Source organism: Ogataea haglerorum, assembly GCF_019207285.1.
Source record: "Ogataea haglerorum isolate 81-453-3 chromosome Unknown 81-453-3_NODE_7_length_556738_cov_96.333754, whole genome shotgun sequence".
NCBI classification, from domain to species: Eukaryota; Fungi; Ascomycota; class Pichiomycetes; order Pichiales; family Pichiaceae; genus Ogataea; species Ogataea haglerorum.
Genome location: NW_025065157.1, coordinates 498,370 through 515,875, shown reverse-complemented (window position 1 = coordinate 515,875; position 17,506 = coordinate 498,370). Strand labels below are relative to the sequence as shown.

The 17,506-nt window shown below is 45.7% G+C and overlaps 11 protein-coding genes across 11 annotated transcripts; 6 read left to right on the top strand and 5 right to left on the bottom strand.

Moving 5' to 3' along the window:
* Nucleotides 1-244: 244 nt before the first annotated feature.
* Nucleotides 245-3,355, bottom strand: KL911_002964 (uncharacterized protein; the record flags this gene model as incomplete). Its single annotated transcript, XM_043198091.1, has 1 exon — nucleotides 245-3,355. One exon carries the CDS (start codon nucleotides 3,353-3,355, stop codon nucleotides 245-247), a length of 3,111 nt encoding a protein of 1,036 aa, XP_043054562.1.
* Nucleotides 3,356-4,048: 693 nt separating this feature from the next.
* On the top strand, nucleotides 4,049-4,324 carry KL911_002963 (uncharacterized protein; the record flags this gene model as incomplete). Its single annotated transcript, XM_043198090.1, has 1 exon — nucleotides 4,049-4,324. One exon carries the CDS (start codon nucleotides 4,049-4,051, stop codon nucleotides 4,322-4,324), a length of 276 nt encoding a protein of 91 aa, XP_043054561.1.
* A 359-nt stretch (nucleotides 4,325-4,683) lies between these two features.
* Nucleotides 4,684-5,889, top strand: KL911_002962 (uncharacterized protein; the record flags this gene model as incomplete). Its single annotated transcript, XM_043198089.1, has 1 exon — nucleotides 4,684-5,889. The coding sequence occupies one exon, from the start codon at nucleotides 4,684-4,686 to the stop codon at nucleotides 5,887-5,889; it is 1,206 nt and encodes a 401-aa protein (XP_043054560.1).
* A 137-nt stretch (nucleotides 5,890-6,026) lies between these two features.
* Nucleotides 6,027-6,482, bottom strand: KL911_002961 (uncharacterized protein; the record flags this gene model as incomplete). Its single annotated transcript, XM_043198088.1, has 1 exon — nucleotides 6,027-6,482. The coding sequence occupies one exon, from the start codon at nucleotides 6,480-6,482 to the stop codon at nucleotides 6,027-6,029; it is 456 nt and encodes a 151-aa protein (XP_043054559.1).
* A 148-nt stretch (nucleotides 6,483-6,630) lies between these two features.
* Nucleotides 6,631-7,716, bottom strand: KL911_002960 (uncharacterized protein; the record flags this gene model as incomplete). Its single annotated transcript, XM_043198087.1, has 1 exon — nucleotides 6,631-7,716. The coding sequence occupies one exon, from the start codon at nucleotides 7,714-7,716 to the stop codon at nucleotides 6,631-6,633; it is 1,086 nt and encodes a 361-aa protein (XP_043054558.1).
* A 433-nt stretch (nucleotides 7,717-8,149) lies between these two features.
* KL911_002959 (uncharacterized protein) lies at nucleotides 8,150-8,722 on the bottom strand (the record flags this gene model as incomplete). Its single annotated transcript, XM_043198085.1, has 1 exon — nucleotides 8,150-8,722. The coding sequence occupies one exon, from the start codon at nucleotides 8,720-8,722 to the stop codon at nucleotides 8,150-8,152; it is 573 nt and encodes a 190-aa protein (XP_043054557.1).
* A 517-nt stretch (nucleotides 8,723-9,239) lies between these two features.
* On the top strand, nucleotides 9,240-10,697 carry KL911_002958 (uncharacterized protein; the record flags this gene model as incomplete). The annotated part of the gene is made up of 1 exon (XM_043198084.1): nucleotides 9,240-10,697. The coding sequence occupies one exon, from the start codon at nucleotides 9,240-9,242 to the stop codon at nucleotides 10,695-10,697; it is 1,458 nt and encodes a 485-aa protein (XP_043054556.1).
* A 56-nt stretch (nucleotides 10,698-10,753) lies between these two features.
* KL911_002957 (uncharacterized protein) lies at nucleotides 10,754-11,485 on the bottom strand (the record flags this gene model as incomplete). Its single annotated transcript, XM_043198083.1, has 1 exon — nucleotides 10,754-11,485. One exon carries the CDS (start codon nucleotides 11,483-11,485, stop codon nucleotides 10,754-10,756), a length of 732 nt encoding a protein of 243 aa, XP_043054555.1.
* Nucleotides 11,486-11,793: 308 nt separating this feature from the next.
* Nucleotides 11,794-13,407, top strand: KL911_002956 (uncharacterized protein; the record flags this gene model as incomplete). The annotated part of the gene is made up of 1 exon (XM_043198082.1): nucleotides 11,794-13,407. The coding sequence occupies one exon, from the start codon at nucleotides 11,794-11,796 to the stop codon at nucleotides 13,405-13,407; it is 1,614 nt and encodes a 537-aa protein (XP_043054554.1).
* Nucleotides 13,408-13,525: 118 nt separating this feature from the next.
* Nucleotides 13,526-14,518, top strand: KL911_002955 (uncharacterized protein; the record flags this gene model as incomplete). Its single annotated transcript, XM_043198081.1, has 1 exon — nucleotides 13,526-14,518. The coding sequence occupies one exon, from the start codon at nucleotides 13,526-13,528 to the stop codon at nucleotides 14,516-14,518; it is 993 nt and encodes a 330-aa protein (XP_043054553.1).
* A 371-nt stretch (nucleotides 14,519-14,889) lies between these two features.
* KL911_002954 (uncharacterized protein) lies at nucleotides 14,890-17,490 on the top strand (the record flags this gene model as incomplete). The annotated part of the gene is made up of 1 exon (XM_043198080.1): nucleotides 14,890-17,490. One exon carries the CDS (start codon nucleotides 14,890-14,892, stop codon nucleotides 17,488-17,490), a length of 2,601 nt encoding a protein of 866 aa, XP_043054552.1.
* Nucleotides 17,491-17,506: the final 16 nt, after the last annotated feature.

Here is a 17,506-nt window from a genome sequence, read left to right as displayed (position 1 = left end):
GTGATTGTCATCAGTTGATATCGCTCATTTCAGGTGTCAGTGATTACTAACCTCCCTAATAGCTCCACTTTTTGATCAGACACAATCTGAAACAGTGTCGATGGTTGTATAGTGTAGTGGTTATCACTTTCGGTTTTGATCCGAACAACCCCGGTTCGAATCCGGGTACGACCTTTTTTTCCTCTCATAATTTAAGTACAATTAATTATCTTTTTACTCGAAATCTTAGAGGACATATGACCTCTTAGACCTTATTTTTCAGATAGTATACAACATCGTCGTAAAATGCATAATGTGTCTCATCGTCATCATAAAGACATGCCACACGGGCAATGTCCAGAGCAGTTTCTAGTGGTAAAGACCGGCCAAGCTTGAGCAGAGCTGTCTTGCAGAGCACAGCTAACTGTTGGAATATTCTGTCTTCAAAATTAGTGGTAGTGCTAGTTTTGTTCACAATACTTTTCGTTGCATTCTCTCTCCGCCTTCTATAGAGTGATTGATGTTTTTTTATCAGCTTATCATATTTCGTGATTAGGAGCTTTGCCAAGTCACAAAACCTATTTGTTAGAAACACATTGGCGTAACTTATCAGCGTATGAACTACGCTCAATGCTGAACTTGCCAGCTTGGGATCATCATTAGTAACGAAACTGGCCGCTGTAGGCCAAATGGAAGCAACAATGGGGAAAAATTTCGTTCTCTCAGTAGCCAGAATGGGTATCAGTTTATTTATGAGGCCTAATGAAATGTCTGTTATTCTGACAGAACGGTGTTTGGACAACCGTTCGCTGTACTGCAAAATATCCGTTAGAATTTTATACTCCTTTGGTGAAACTTGTGATGTCCATTTTGTGTCGTCTTCCGGAGATGAAATAACTGATTTCATTTCGGTGTCTGATTCATCGTCGCTGTCCACATCAAGCATTTTATCCTTCTTTATCGATTCCTCAACTACTTCATCCTCAATCTCGTGATCGTAATCCGGAATTTCAGCCTGTTTTTCAACGAATTCAAAAACCTGCTCAATATTTCTTAAGCCCCATGGTTCTGGATAAAGCACATTCACATCCTCAGAATTCTGTTCGATATCTTTCAAACTCACACCGGAGAGGACACTTTTATAGATCTGATCAATGATCTGACCAAATACAAAAAAGAAACCTTCACAGAGAGTGGCATATTGATGATAGAGATCAAGCAGTGTGAATATAGTAGCTATTATATCATCCAATTGCGATACTAGCTGTATCCCTCCAATTTTGACCAGGACCCCCACGATCATGGGAGTTCGAGGCGTAATGGTTTCGCCAGTCATGTTGATTGAGAGTTTGTCCGCTAGATAGTCGCAATTTTCCGAAATAAGTCTTTCGACTGAGCCTTCGTACAGCTGGCGAGCAATCTTCAATATCACTTTCTGGGCTTGCAAACGAATCAAGTCATTGGGAGATGCAAGGTTGTCTACCACCGGGTAAAGGTAATCGACAAGTTCCGACTGGAAATCATTCCCAAGTACGTCGCACGCCTTCCCGATACATTGCAACCCGATTATCGTTGCCTTAGTAAGGGCAGGCTCTTCATGGATAGCAGTAAAACTCAAAAGCTCCCCAGCTTTCTCCAAAAGGTTGTAGGTGACTTCAGTAGAGCTGTTGTCTTTGTAGTCATCGATAAGATATTCTTCATGATGCAGTCTCGTCGTCTTCTGCACTGAACCCATGACAAGCCATAAAGACATAGATTCCGCCAGTGCCAAATCAACCGAATCTATCACTGGCAGATCAAATAAGATATGCTGTAAAAAACTTGACCCTCTTTGTCCTAAAAATGAGAGCATGTTCATCAGAGATTTCTCTACATCCGCATCGAGGACGTCGTTCAAGGGCCACACTTTTTCAGACACATCGAAATTAGAAGTCAGGACTATCGAAAGGAGCTCATTGCCGTACGATACTTCCACCGGCTTTGGTTGTCTCCTCTTTCTATTGAGAAGTCTCAGCTCGTTTTGGAGAGTAAATATCAACTTCTCTCCTAGTGCTGAATAATTCCACTCAAATTCTGACAGCACTGATAAGTAGAAAGAAAATTTCTTAAATAGTCCGACGCCCTTAGAAGAATCGGGTGAGCTCAGAGCCGTGTTTATCATCCCAATTCCGTTCTCCAGTTCCAGCTCTATCAATTTGAGGATCTCTGGAACATGAGAATTGAAAGCTAAGACTTCCGTAAAATTCGCGTAACAGTCCTCATCGTCGCACAGTTGCGCTAAACAATCAAGTATTTGCGGCATCAAAAGTGAACAGGATAAAAAACAGCGGCTCATCATAGACGAGCAAAGCTTGAAATATGGCTCCTTTACATCAATGCGGTGTTTTAGTTTCAAGATTATCTTGAACGCCTTCTGAAGCTGAAAAATGGTAGCCTTCAGCCAGCTAGTATTTCTGTGCAGTCTTTTATCATCAGAGGTAGAAATTGTAACCTGAAAGCTATGTTCAACGCCCACTTCCTGCTCTTTGACGTCGTCAAGGGTTTCCACTTTACGCGTTGTCTCAATTCCTAAATCGAAGTCGTCGAAAACAAAGCATATAGTGGTGGTCAGCAAGTCCAGTGATTTTGCAACCACCTTCTGACGTGTTTTCTGCTTCAAAACTTTACTGATCGCTGAGACAACTCCAGGTAGCATAAAGGATAGGATTTCGCCATCATGGAACATCTTGAACAGATCATCTAAAACTTCCAAGCTTTTAACTTGAATTTTCATAGATTGTCCTTTTTGAACAAACACCAGCAGCACGGTGACCATATGTCCCATAGAAGGCATATTTTTGGGATCGTTTAAGAACCTGTCCGAGTATTTGGAACCTTGGTTCTTGATGCCAACTAGTAGATTCTGGAGACAGTCAATTCCGTTCAATATTGTCTCATCAGCATGCTCAGGAAATCCATTCACATCTAAGTTTGGCTTTCCGCCAATAAGAAATGTAATCAATGGCATAAGCTGCTGTGCCAGCTCCATTTGAAGGGATCCTGGAAATGCCCAACACCTTTTGATAAGCGTCTTGATAATCGACAATGTATATTCCAACTCCGTCTCCTCAATGACGGGGCGCTTCAGCAAGTACGCTATTGGTACGAAAATGTAGTCCGCAAGACTTGTGGGAATTCCATGAGATTTTGCATCCTGCGAGCTATCAATGACCCGTGTTAGCCTGGAATCAAGCTGTTTCAGGGCATCCACTAGTTCCCTCGACGTAAAGGTCTCCGGCGGTGCAAATGTGACCTGTGAAAGATCTACGCAACTTTGCTTGATTTCCCTGAAAATGGAAACCCCTATATCATCCGGATCGGCAGAGCCAGAAGGCATGTTCAAAAGCTTGTAGTATAGTTATTCGTTTGCATCTTTACACCGAGAACTTTACGTAGAGATTCACGACGAAAAATTTTTCAACATCTATATTTCTATCAAAGAAAGCAAGAACGGAGTACGTAGATAATCTTCTATTTGCAAGTGTTCAGATTGGTTTTACATTAAGGCAAAAAAGCAAGCTGGTTCAGAAATTATGGTTTCTTTTGAGTTCAAACATTGGGTGTGCTGAAAAACTGGTTTAGTGCTCTTAATGTAAGTGCAAAAAGAACCACAATACTCTGAATCAGAAGGGCGTGTAATTAGTGATATAACCACGTTGAGATGCTCATGACTCCATAGGGACACTCATGCAGCTTTTATTGGGTTTTTGCCTGGCACTAACTATTTTAGATCATGACTAGAATCTCTGTTTTGGCCGACGCTCTCAACGCTATCAACAACGCTGAAAAGACAGGAAAGAGACAGGTTCTCATTAGACCATCTTCTAAGGTCATCATCAAGTTCCTCCAGGTTATGCAAAAGCATGGTAAGTACTTAATTCACCGGAATGATAACTGGATGGCTTGTCGGTGTCAGTCCCTTGCTGTCTTTTAAGTTTCCGGAAGATAGACGCAGGAAATGCTTCTTACACAGCATCGATACTTGTTGATTGATGTCTGTTTACTTTTCCTCGACATTCAATCCCTTCAAATGCTAACAAGTTTAGGTTACATTGGAGAATTCGAATACATTGATGACCATAGGTCGGGAAAAATAGTGATACAACTGACTGGCAGACTGAACAAATGTGGCGTAATCAGCCCAAGATACAACGTCAAGATCAACGACATCGAAAAATGGACTGACAGCTTGCTTCCAGCCAGACAATTCGGCTATGTCATTCTCACAACTTCCGCCGGTATTATGGACCACGACGAAGCAAAGAGAAAACACGTTGCTGGCAAGATTCTGGGTTTTGTGTATTAGGATAAATAGCTTTTGTACCTAGTATACCTTCGAATTTGTGATTATTTTGTTACATATTGGCTGTGCAGAAGTTTTGAGATCAAAGAGGATCAGCGTTTATCCTTTTTTTTTTAAATATTACGACCTATAGTACACTCTCTTGAGTATATAATGTTTTCTGGTCCTAAGACAGTGTTTGCATTATTGTTTGCAACCACTGTGTTTTGTGCTGTTCATCCGATTGAGATCAAAGAAAGACATTTCTATGATTCGGTTACTGGAAGACCAGTGAGTATTGCCGCTCATCGTGATTTCTAATCAGCCAGTTCTTCATTAAAGGAGTTGATTACCAGCCCGGTGGATCTTCTGCTGTCAACCAAATGAGTGATCCGCTATCAGATGTTAGTAAATGTGCCAGGGATATTGTTTTATTCCAAATGTTGGGAATCAATACTATTAGAGTGTATTCCATCAATCCTGATTTGAACCATGATAAGTGCATGACACTGTTAGCGGCAGCCGGTATATATCTTGTACTGGATGTGAACTCGCCGCTTCCAAGCCAACACTTAAACAGGTACGAGCCTTGGTCCACATATAACACCGATTACCTCTCTCATATATTCAAAACCGTGGAGGTCTTCTCAGGATATAATAACACTCTGGCGTTCTTTGCTGGGAACGAAATTGTGAACGACAAGCTATCTGCTAAGGTCTCTCCAGCCTACATCAAAGCCGTTGTCAGAGATCTCAAAGATTACATTAGCTACCAATTGCCTCGTAAGATTCCAGTTGGCTATTCCGCAGCGGACGACTTGAACTACAGGATATCGCTTGCCAAATATCTGGAGTGCTACGAAAGCAGTCCTTCCGAAAGTGTGGACTTCTATGGGGTCAATACCTACCAATGGTGTGGAGAGCAGACTTTCCAGTCAAGTGGCTACAACATTCTGGTTAGCGATTACCAAGATTACAGCATTCCAATCTTTTTCTCCGAATATGGCTGTAACGAAGTTCTACCAAGGCAATTCACTGAAATATCCAGCATTTACTCGAGCCAGATGTCCTCTGTGTTTTCTGGTGGTCTCGTATATGAATTTGCCCAAGAACCTAATAATTATGGATTGGTCGATTACGATAAGGATGGTAATGTTCTTCTATTGAGCGACTTCCATTCTTTTAGAGAGCAGATGTCTAAAGCAACTGATCCACCAGCACCAAAAAGACCTACGCTGCAGTCTCAAGGCAAAACTGATAATGGACCATTTGGCAAAGGTAATCGCAATAGACACCAAAAGAGTAAAGTTTGCGAGGTGCAATACCAAAACCTTGACATCACAAGTGGCGTGCCTCGGTCCCTCGGGGTCGACCTAATTAGCAGTGGGGTGAGAAAGGCATCGAAGGGCAAGTATGTGTCAGTCACAGAAGAAGACATGACATCTAAGTATAAAATCTTTGACGTTGATGGGAAGCTAATCCTGGAAAATGCGAAAATCAAGGTGGTACCCGAACCACGGGTGGAAGGCAATCCTGTTATCTGGAATAACCGTAAGTTAAACTTGTTGACACCAAAGTATGACGATTGAGAGCATTTTTACGCTATCCATATAATCCTTAACCGCAAATACTAACTTTATTAAGGAGCTTCTAAAACTAAACTGCCGTTGCTTTTGAACGTCGTTTGCGTTTGTCTGACGGGACTCTTCGGGATTTTCCTATGATTCTACTTAGTTGAAGGCGGTTGAGAAACGTCTATGTCGCCGCTTTTGCCCCCTGACTTCTTAACAACTCGACAATCGCTAATCGTCATCATTTTGTCGACAGCTTTGCACATATCATAAACGGTAAGCAACGTAACTGTTGCACCTGTCAGTGCTTCCATTTCGACCCCAGTTTTTCCATCACAATGTACCTCACAGGTTACTTTGACGGAGTTCTCTTTCTCGTTGTGAACCATGTCAACCTTGATTCCAGTGATGCTAATTGGATGACAGAGAGGAATCAATTCAGCTGTTTTCTTCACAGCCATTATGCCAGCAATTCTCGCAATCGAAATCACATCTCCCTTCTTGTTGCTTTCTAGCAGCAGCAGTTTCATCGATTCCGAGTTGCTGAACTTGATAACTCCCTCCGCAACGGCACTTCGATGAGTAACTTCTTTTTCATGGATTGCAACCATTCGGGCTTCGCCCTTTGAGTTAAGATGAGTTAATTTTCGGGAAGTAGAGTAGTAACGTTTGGGGTTCAGACACCGTTTCGAAGCTTGACATGTTAGTATTTCTTAATGAGCGAGCAATCAGCAGCAATTAATAACTTTCAAATTTCATTCATCCTCCAATCAAAATCATCGGCCTATTGGGTTGAGTTCCTAGTTCATCGATTCCTGCATGTTTCTCCTTCTTATTCTTCACCGCTTCACTGATGCGCTGCATCAATTGATCATCGCTGTATCCAGCACGAAGCATATCTCGCAGAGATATCTCCGTGTTATCGAACAAACAAACTTTCAGGTTTCCGTCAGAAGTTATTCTCAAGCGTGTACAGGTACTGCAAAAGTCCGAGGTCATGGATGTTATGAAACCTACTTTTCCTTTAAATCCAGGAATTTGGTAGACCTTGGCAGTTTCTCCGTGTTTATGAGGCAGTCTTCGAATATTAGGATATCTAACTTTGATATTGGATAGTATGTCTTCATATGAGACCAGCTTACTTGTAGACCATTCGTTTCCATCAAAAGGCATGTACTCTATGAATCGGATTTCGACTTTGTCATTCTTGCTGAGTTGAACAAAATCCAGTATTTCATCTTCGTTTAAATTCTTCATCACTACCACATTGATTTTCACCTTGGGAATGTCCAATTCAAGAGCTGTTCTCAAGCTTCGCATTACTGCGCTGAGTCCATTGCGTCGCGTAATTAAGAGAAACTTACCATTGATCAGAGTATCAAGACTCAAATTGAGCGATGTCAACCCATGCTTGAAGAGATCTGGTAGTTTTCGGTGGAGTGCCAGGCCATTAGATGTCATGCAAATCTCTTCGATACCCGGAATTTGATTGAGTTTAGATACAAGCTCAACGATATCTTTCCTCACCGTCGGCTCTCCGCCAGTCAATCTAACTTTCCGTATTCCGTGCTGTGCAAAGAGACCGGCCAGCTTGACTATTTCTTCTGTCGTGAGCATATGTTCTGGTGGCGACAAGTCGACACCTTGCTCAGGCATACAGTAAACGCAGCGAAGATTACATCGTTCGGTGATGGATATGCGAAGATAATCGTGCTTGCGTCCATAGGAGTCTGTAAGAAAGTCTTTCAAATGCCTCACCGGTATACGTCTCAGTCTTTCAAGTCGTGACAGGTGCTGTGAAGCTCCTGTCGAATGGAGCCGCCTCAGCAACTTTGAGGTTATCATCGATAAAAAAAAAAAAAAAAATTCCCCAATCTCAAAGGTAAATGAAATGACTCGACGTCCGTCACGGCTCACTCTGCTGGAAAATTCCGGACAGAAACTTGACATTAGAGCTCATCAACGCACATACCAAGGTGCATATATCCGTACCTGTCTTGGATGTCTATCGTTTTCGCTGATTGTGCTCAAACTATTTACTGCGCAGTTTTATCATATTGGACTAGTGTTTAATTGTTATGGACTGCTGATCTGCGGAATTGCATATTTAAGATCGAAAAACATGGATCCATACTTTCACGGACCCACAAGAGAGATTGAATGCTTCAAAACTAGCGGAAATGTTGTTTTATGGCTTACGGTAATAAGTTTAGGATGTTATATAACTCTGCTTACGCTTATCTCTAGACTGTAATCAATCTGCTTTATTTCCGATTAATTACTCTTCTTTGATTCCACCAGCGCCGCTAATTTCAGCCTTTTCGATGGATTCCTTGTCCGTTTTTTGTTGAGGACCACCAAGTCCGCCAAACAATCCAGCACTAGCCTTGAATGGCCTCTTGAGATCGCCGGTTGCAGGCTTGCCGAAAACGTGGATCTGGACCAAGTTGGATTCGAACGCACTCTTAAGAGGAGAGATAGATTGCATAAGCAATGGGTTAGCATACTTCATGTACAAGTGCATGAATGCCATCATAGCCACACCAGTAAAGACTCCTTTGATGGCACTTTGGAGTTGCTTCAAATCGTAATCCTTAACGGTGGTAACGATGAGCTTGGACTCAGTCTCTCCTTGTAACGTGCTAGGAGGCTCCAAGTACTTTAAAGTGGTAAGGTCGTTTTTCCTGATGATAATGGATCTCGTATAGAGATAAACACCCAATGTCAAGAGCGTACAGGCGATGTACAAAACTCTGACGTAGAAAAGGATGTTCGGGTCTTCGAAGTCAAGTCTACGAGAGACTTGCATCATACCCAGCATGAGAACAAGGTTGGAAATGGCAGGATTCATTCTGAAGGCGAAATGTCGAGGTGGACAAAAAAAACAAAATTTTCAACGGCTGTGAAAAGATAAGAGAGAGCCAACGCAGATTGAATGAACAGGGAAGCATAGTAAACAAACTAAATATTAGGATATTAAATACTACGTAGCAAAGTCGCACTCGCACGTAATGTTGCAAGAAAAGCCATGCAACATGTCTTGAGCACGAATTCTTTGTCTTGTGCATCGGGCACTCGACGGCTGTGCATCTGCCAAACAGCGTGCCACTAATGATCTAGCATTTTTTTACACCCAAGAGGGCAAGATAGGGTTTCAAGTTTTGTACTCTTTTTGGAATCCGCACTAAAGTCAACTTATTGGCCTATCAGGAATTGCTGACTGGAGAGGCCACGAGCAGGTTTAAACGAATCGAGGAAGTTTTTGTTTTTTCATTGTTTGCAAAAGACATCCTTGCTTAAACGCTACCTTGTTGTCTACAAAACTAGATTCGACGCTATTCTGATTTGTACTCGGCATCATTTGCATTATGGGAGACGCTGCACCTTCGAACATTGCTCCAACTCCTGAAGTGTCGAATTTGCATCCAGCCCCACCTCCAGAGGTGAATCCTTGGAAGAAGCCATTGAGCTCGCCACACTTAGCTCCGCAAAAAGAAAGCATGAAATTACCTGACTCTTTGGCCATACCATCAAATGGAAAGCCGCAAGCCCAACCTGTCGTTGCAAAAGCCAGGAATACGGGAAAACAGAAGTGGGTACCTTTGGAGGCCGAAATTTCAGTCTCATCCCCTACCAAAACGAAAAATAAATCAGCCAATGGCAACAGCAAGAAAAAAGACCCAAAGCAAAACCAAAGCAAACGCACGAATCGCAAGAAGCTCGCACTGAATTCTGAGCAGCAAGAGGATAAAACTGTGGTGCACGATACAACCACAATTACGACAATTTCAAATATGTCCAGTGCCCCAACTGAGGCCACAGATGTCTCAGACGAAAAAACACTGGCAAAGCTTGCTTCCCAGCTTACCATTGATTCTTCAGAGGGGCATGAGATAGCACCTCCAACTTCTGGATCAGAGGCCACGCTGGATAATGGCTTCACGGGAATTGCTTCCACTCCTCAAGACCAAAACTCGGAACAGTTCAATGATCCGCAAATCCAAAAGCATCAAAGAAGCAAAAGTTTTAACGGCAACAACATGAGGTACAACAAAAAAAATAGAAACCCATATTCTCGGTCATCGGCCAACTTACCTTCGCTTCCTCCATATCCAGTTCTTTCCTCGACCCCCTACTACGTGCCGTATTACATGCCGCCTATACGACCATATGGGGTTTCTATGTCACCCTCTTCATCGCGGAGGAACAGCCAACTGAATTCTCAGGCTTCTTCTAGGGGCTCACCTAAATCCACCGATGATCCTAAAATCTCGGCCACTGGTGAGCGTAACTCGCAGCATGGAAGCCCTAGCCGCAGCCCAGAAACGGTTCCTCCATCAATATATGGAGATCCTAACTTGTATTATGGTGTGATGCCTGGAATCCCGCCTCACGCCGGTTCCCCAGATCCAGGTTCCCCAGTCCCATACTTCCAACCATATTATATGCCTCCTCCAACGGCGGGGTTCCCGCTGTACTCCTCGCAAGCCCCCTATTCACCAACATATCCAGGAATTACTGAAAAGCATAGCGATGATAACTTGGGACGCTTGACAAAACAGCTGGAGTATTATTTCTCCATGGAGAATCTACTAAAAGATATTTTTCTCAGAAAACATATGAACTCCGAAGGATATGTGAGCGTTGCGTTTATAGCAGGGTTCTCCAGAGTGAAGATCTTGTCTGGAGGAGACTCGAATTTGATATTACAAGCATTGAAGAGAACCAATTTATTGGAGATGGCTGGTTCAGAGAAATCTGAGGTAGTCAGGCTGAGAGAAGGATGGGAACGGTGGGTTCTCCCTGAAGATCAGCGAGAACCATAACGGTACAAGTCACGAAAAATGCTTACTGTGCATATTTGATAAAATACATGCGAGAGTCAAGAGAAAATTCTCTTGTTTAAAAGTCGGAGTTCTGTCAAGCGACGGTAATGGAAGTCTCGAAAATTTCGTGACTTCAGCAGTCTAGCGTCTTCTTCGGTTTCCAACAAGTATTGGTTTTTCGGTTTCGATTTATCAATTCTACTTTTCAACAGAACCAGCTCTTCATTTCGAAGGATATCCAAATCAAAAATTCCGTTTAGTTTTTTGAAGAGAAGAAAGCTTTTGGATCTGGCTAATATCTCAAAATTGATGTGCACCAACTGGTCCTCGTTGTTGGTTGATGTTTGAAATGTTTCCTTGTTAATTTTGGAATAAATGCATTTGAAATTTTCAATGTTGAGAAAATGTGCGTGCTCGAAAATATCGCTGTAAGTGCTGCTTATCGATACCAAGGTTTCAGACACCAATGATTTCAAGCTAGAAAGCACTGAGTTTCTGAAACAACTGCTAGAGACCGATCCAACCGTGAAGTTTACAAGTCGCCTTGTATTGAACAGTTCCTCAAGAACCTCAAGCAGCTTGTGATGGTGGTGTATAAGCACAAGCAAGAACGATGTATTCGAAAGGGAATCCATGAGTTGTAGGTTGAAGTTGTACCAAGTTTTCAGTTTCAGTTCACATAGCGTCATCTGATCCAACAAAGGTGACTCACCACCCAATTGTGCAGCATATTGAAAGGCACCTGGTTGTACACTGGGAGGACAATTTACTGAGCTGAAAAGGGGCATTGAGGGAAATGAAAGGGAAAGAAATGTTCAAGCGCAAATAAACTTTTTAAGATGACTCACGGATATTTAAAAAGCACGGCCCAAATACAGAACACTCAATTAATTATCCTAGGATTTTTTTGGGCATGCCGCCTCGCCGCTCGGCTGTCATGCAACAAACGGGTCCCCGCGATCAAAAATAAATTTCTGCAATTAACGTTAAAATGGAGCTGCCCACGTGAACCAAATAAGGGGAGCGCCTCAAACACACAACCAATATGTGCCCTTCAGAGCTAAGAGGCGTGGAAAATTAGGTTTGTAGTTTGATCATGGAGTTGGACAGTGAGGATAGCAAGGTTGGGCAAACTGTTGTGGTTTCCAAAAGCAGAAGTAGCTTTGTGAACAACGCCACGAATCCATTTCTAGATCCTTTTGTGGCCAGCTACTGGAGCAAAGTCTACACGGATTGTCGGTATGAATGCAGAGAACGGTTTGATCCTAAGTTCACGTGGACTCCCGAAGAGGAGCGTAATCTAGGGTGGAAGCTTGATTTGAAGGTTACTGCACTTGCTTGCTTCATGTTCGTTGCCTTGCAAGTCGATAGGGGCAACCTAGCTCAGGCCGTCGCAGACAACCTACTGGAAGATTTGGACCTTACCACAGACATGTACAACAACGGAAACACAATTTTTTATGTCACTTTTATTGTCAGTGAGGTCCCCTCATCACTAATTTGCAAGAAATTGGGTGTTGACCTGTGGGTACCATTTTTAATGGTTTCATGGTCTCTGGTTGCGATATTGCAATGCAAAATGACTAATAAGCATTCATTTTACGCGACGAGAGCGTTGCTAGGGCTTTTGGAAGGCGGATTTACTCCTGAGCTAGTCTTGTGGATGTCTTATTTTTTTACTTCTAGCGAGCTTTCAATCAAGCTGTCCTACTTCTGGACAGCTTTGTCTTTAACTCAAATCGGAACAGCATTGATGGCTTACGGGATTCTGCGGATGCGCGGTATTCTGGGAATGGCAGGTTGGCAGTGGCTTTTCATTATTGAAGGGGTGTTCACGCTTTTCATTGCTTTAGTGTCTGCCCTGGTAATGGCGCCCTCTGTGGTGCAAACCAAACGGTTCTGGAACAAAAAGGGGTGGCTCTCAGAGCGAGAGGAGAAAATAATCGTCAACAAGGTTCTAAGAGACGATCCATCGAAGGGTGACATGAACAACAGACAAGGTGTCACCGCCTCCAGCCTGTTGTATGCTTTATTGGACTATAACATGTATCCTCTTTACATCATTGGTGTCCTGGCCTACATCCCGTTGAATCTGCTGACTAGCTATATGACTTTGGTGCTAAAGAACCTTGGTTTCACTACGCTTAATGCCGTCCTACTCACTGTCCCCTACAGCTTCGTACACATCATTTTGCTGATAGGAATTACATGGCTGAGCGAGAAGATAAACGAGAGGTCGCTTGTTTGCTGCCTCTTTGCGCTCTATGAAATTCCTCTTGTCGGAGTGCTGGCCTTTTGGAAAGATTCAATGGTGAACAAATGGGGAACATGGGCGGTTTGTACTCTCATTCTGGGGCTGCCATATATTCACGCCATTTGCTTGAGCTGGGTGTCGCGCAACTCTTGGTCCCTAAAGACCAGATCTGTTTCTCTGTCCCTCTACTATATGTGTGCACAGATTGGATCTTTGATCTCGGCCAACATCTACCACGAAAGCGATGCTCCGCTGTACAGAAAAGGAAACACGGACCTGTTCTGGCTCTCGGTGGCCATGTTACCCGTTCTGCTTCTCACCAAGGCATACTACATGTATGTGAACCACTCAAGAGAGCGGCGGTGGCAGATGATGGATTCGGCAGAACGCGAAAATTATATATTGAATACGACCGACGTGGGGTCTAAACGTTTGGATTTTAGACTCGCGCATTAATTTAGCTGCTCCCTAAAAGGGTAATTAATATTAACACCATGTGGGGGCATCGCGGGTATTAAGGCACATACCTATAAACGGGTTGTAGCCAAACATTGCCAAATAGGTGTCTTTTCTGATGGTCACAGGAGTGACAGACTACCAGCCACCGTTCTATATACCGCATGTCTTACAGGCACGGGCGAGACAGTTTTACCTAACGTACAACGGCTGCAACTTTAGGTGCATCACTCTGGAGCCCTCCCTGGATATCCCGTACAAGGGACGATGCTTGTTTGTCCATGGCTACAGAGAGTGCGGCGAGCTGCATCTTCGCATGATGGATGCTCTTACTCTTCACGGCTACGCGTGCTTCATATTTGACCAGCGCCGCAACGGGCTTTCGAGGCCTCGAGGAATATTCGATTACACCAACGACCACTACACTTTCCGGGACCTTGAGTTTTTCGTCAGCTACAACCTGGCTATCGAGAGTGACAACCTGTGTCTGGTCGGCCACTCGATGGGGGGAGCCATTGTCCTCAATTACATGGTGAATGGCGCCAACAGGCACAGAATCCGGACTGTTGTGACATCTTCGCCACTGTTGCTTCACCGCGACAACAACTCGTTGTGGAAATTTTTGCTCCTGCTGGTTCTGAGCTACGTTCCGTTGGTCAACTTGCTGACGCTGCAAAAAACAGATGTCGACGTCATCAGAAAGCAACAAGTGCTGCAAAATGCTCTGGAAGAGGAAAAGCTCGGAAAGGTGGCTACGAGGAACAGACTAACTAATGATATGAAGTGGCTCAAGACGGTCAACGAGGTGCGTCTGATCTCAAAGCCAGGGACGATCGAGGAGGTCATACATATTCTGAGGCGCGGCATATATCTGCTGGACAACTGCGACATGGCCCGTGAAAAGTATGCGGAGCTCAAACGTTGCAAGTTCCTGGTGTGCCAGACTTACGACGATCCTCTGGCGGATACTCGAGGCGTGCACAGCTTCGTGAAGGCTATTCCGGACATCCGGATCCGGTGGTACGACAACTGCAAACACGCGCTGTTTATTGAGCGGAATGAAGTGTTTGAGCGCGTTCTCGCTGACGTTTTGGAGATCTTGAATGAGTAGGTCACGTGTGCCAACTTCAGTAGTTGAAATATTGTTATACGAAAGCTGCTCGAAACTCGTGTATCCCTACTGGTTTTTCGCGGCCGGTAGCAAGTCCGCCCGACCCCGGCAATTGAGGCAATCTGGTCAGTGGTGCCGTATGACAACACGTATGAGAACCGTGACGGGTTATATTTTGTTCGTTATTTGCTCCAGTAGCATTATTGGCTCCCAAGCTCAGAGCTGGGCCCAATCCAGAAACAAAGAGTGCTGCAGGTCAAGGAAGCGTTTTTCTAAGCAATCTCAACAACCACTGTCCATGATTAAATATTCGCTTGCAAATTATTTAAGCATTATTTCATTTACCTGATCAATATTTTTTCGCATTATTCATGTCCTCGATATCTATCCCTGCGACAGATGTCGAATTGACACTCGAACAGCTGGTAGACGTGAGCTTAAAGAAGAACTACCCGCCCAGCGCGTTTGGGAAGCTGTTTCGGGAGTTCAAGCACCGCGTAGCGGCCAACAGCGAAGAGGAGGTCGATCTGCATTGTCTCCTAACAAACTGCGCTCAATCTCCCCAGAAACTCCGCTACGTGCACGAGATTCTTGTCGAAAGTGACTTCACAGGCGCAGTGGATGGGCTTACTTCGCTTTTTGGCCACTACATGTCGCGAATCGGCGAAAAGGACGAGCTCTCCATTCTTATCTGGCTGAGCCAGATCTCAAGCAAAGTGCCGTGGAAACAGGCCGTCGAAAGTCCTGAATTTGTCACGCAACTGACAGCGTTTGTCAGGGCCAGCATGCAGCCCGAGACCAGCCCCAAAAAGGCCCTGATGATTGCAAAGCTGATGGTGCAGGTGCTAAAGAGCAGCGCGGGCCCCGACAATGCTTGCACTTCCCTGGTGCAGCAGTACCTGGAGTATTTGGAAAAACACCACGACACTGCCTACCGCTATCTGAACAGCTTCTTCCAAAGTTACAACCTGTCGACCATGCAGAAAGACTACGCCATGCCTACACAGGAGCAGACGGGCCGTGTGTCGAGGAATATTATCAAGGTGTCGAGACTCAAGAAAATCGTCTGGCTGGCGCACCAGGTCACCGTGGCATATTCCCCCGTGAGCGAGGCGTTTTTGCAAGGGTTCAAGAGCCTGCTGAACCTGTCCTCGGTGGCCACATCCACGACAAACGTTTCGATCGCGTTCGAGCTCGCGGTCTCTCTGTTTGACGGCCTCACTCTGAGCACTTATAGGACCCAACACATCTGGGAACACTTTATCGTGTCGAAGCTGCCGGAGGTGTTCAAGCTGCTGACCATCAGTCAGCAGAACCTCAGAGACACGCTGACGAACGCTTTCGAGACGATTAAGAATTACGACGAGCTCAAACAGAAGCTGATGACAACTCTGGCCGAGTGCGAGCTCGTGGCTGATATGGGGGCTGTGCCGTCCGCACAGGACGAGCTCTCGCGGTTCCAAGCGGTGTTTGAGGACGCAAATCCGGAGTTTGTGCCGCTGGAAGAGTCTGGAGCGTGCGAGCTCGTGGGCTCCGTGGACACACTGGCCGGCGAGCGGCGGCTGGCGCAGCTTGTGGCGGACGCCATTGCCCGTTTTGTCCAGGAGGACGACCACGCACGGCTGAAGCGGCTGCTGGTCGCACTGACGAGCGTGCCGCACGTGCTGGACGGTGTGGTGCTGCACAAAAACCCGTACAGCTTTGTGCGACCTCTGGTGACTTACCTCGACGCGTCGATCGGCCGAGGGTTTGGCCAGGATGCTATGGACGTCGACGGCGACTCTTCCAACCTGCAGGACACGCACGCGAACCTGGGAGCGCTGCTGCTGTTTGTAGCGTACTGCAGTTTCCGGTACTCGTTGGATCTCAAGCGCGAGCACGCGGGCTCTGAGGCCGTGAGGATCATGGCTGACTGGGACCCTTTGCTGGACACGGCGCTCATGGAGCAACTGCAGGATCCGCAATCGAGCATCAACGCGGTCATGAGCGACTGGGTAGCGTCGCTCTTCGATACCAACAACACGGACGGTGTTTCGGACGAGCTGCTCAAAAAATCTGCCTCGGTGCGCGAATACTACGTGGCGATCCCGTGTGTCGTGGGCCAGGCCGTGCGTGCATGCCAATTGGGGATGATTGGCTTTGACGACCTTGTAAGCGGGCTCGAATACTGCCACCAGCCGTTCCTGCTGCCGACGCTTTTGAACGTGCTGAGGCACGTGACTGCGCTCACGTGGACAGAGGCCAGTCTGGAAGGGTCGGTGTTTGGGCAGGTGCTGGAGAAGCTTGTGGGCGCCGAGCTGGTCGGAGAGCTGCGTGTGCTGCACAGTATGGTGCTTGAGATGGCAAACGACGACCTGTTTGAGTGCGGCGTTCGGTCATCTGCTGTGCGGCCGCCAGCACCTGCCACCAAACTCGAGGCCCTAATTGCGTTTGTGATCGACTCCGACGCCTCGCAGACGTTTGAGCTCAGTGACGTGTATAAAAGCGCTGCCGGACAGCAGTTGGACTTTTTCTACCGCGAGCTGGGCCGTCTGCTGCGGGAACAGACGCAGTACCAGCCATCATTATTTGAGCCGTTGAGCTACGAGCTAGTGGCCACGTTGATGATCAACTACGCATCGTGGTGCGCGCCGGAAACACTCCAAAAGTGGATGGCCGCGTCGGCAGATCCAGCTGCGATGTACAACCGCACGGGCCGCGTAAAAGTCAAGGTCGAGGAGTCTCTGGCGGACGACGAGATGAACGACTCGATCGGCTCGAACGACAAGCTGGGCGACATGACCTTTGACGCAAACTTATTTGGGTTTATTGAAGAAGCGAAATTGGACGATCCCGAGCAGCAGGAACAACCGGAACGGCAAGGCCCGGACCTGTTCCAGGCCAATTTAGCGGCCATAGCAACGGAGTCCAGCACGCTGGTTGCAACCGTGCTGAAAAATCTGGCTGTGCGGTACACGCACGACCGGGAATAAATAGGCTAGCGAAAAG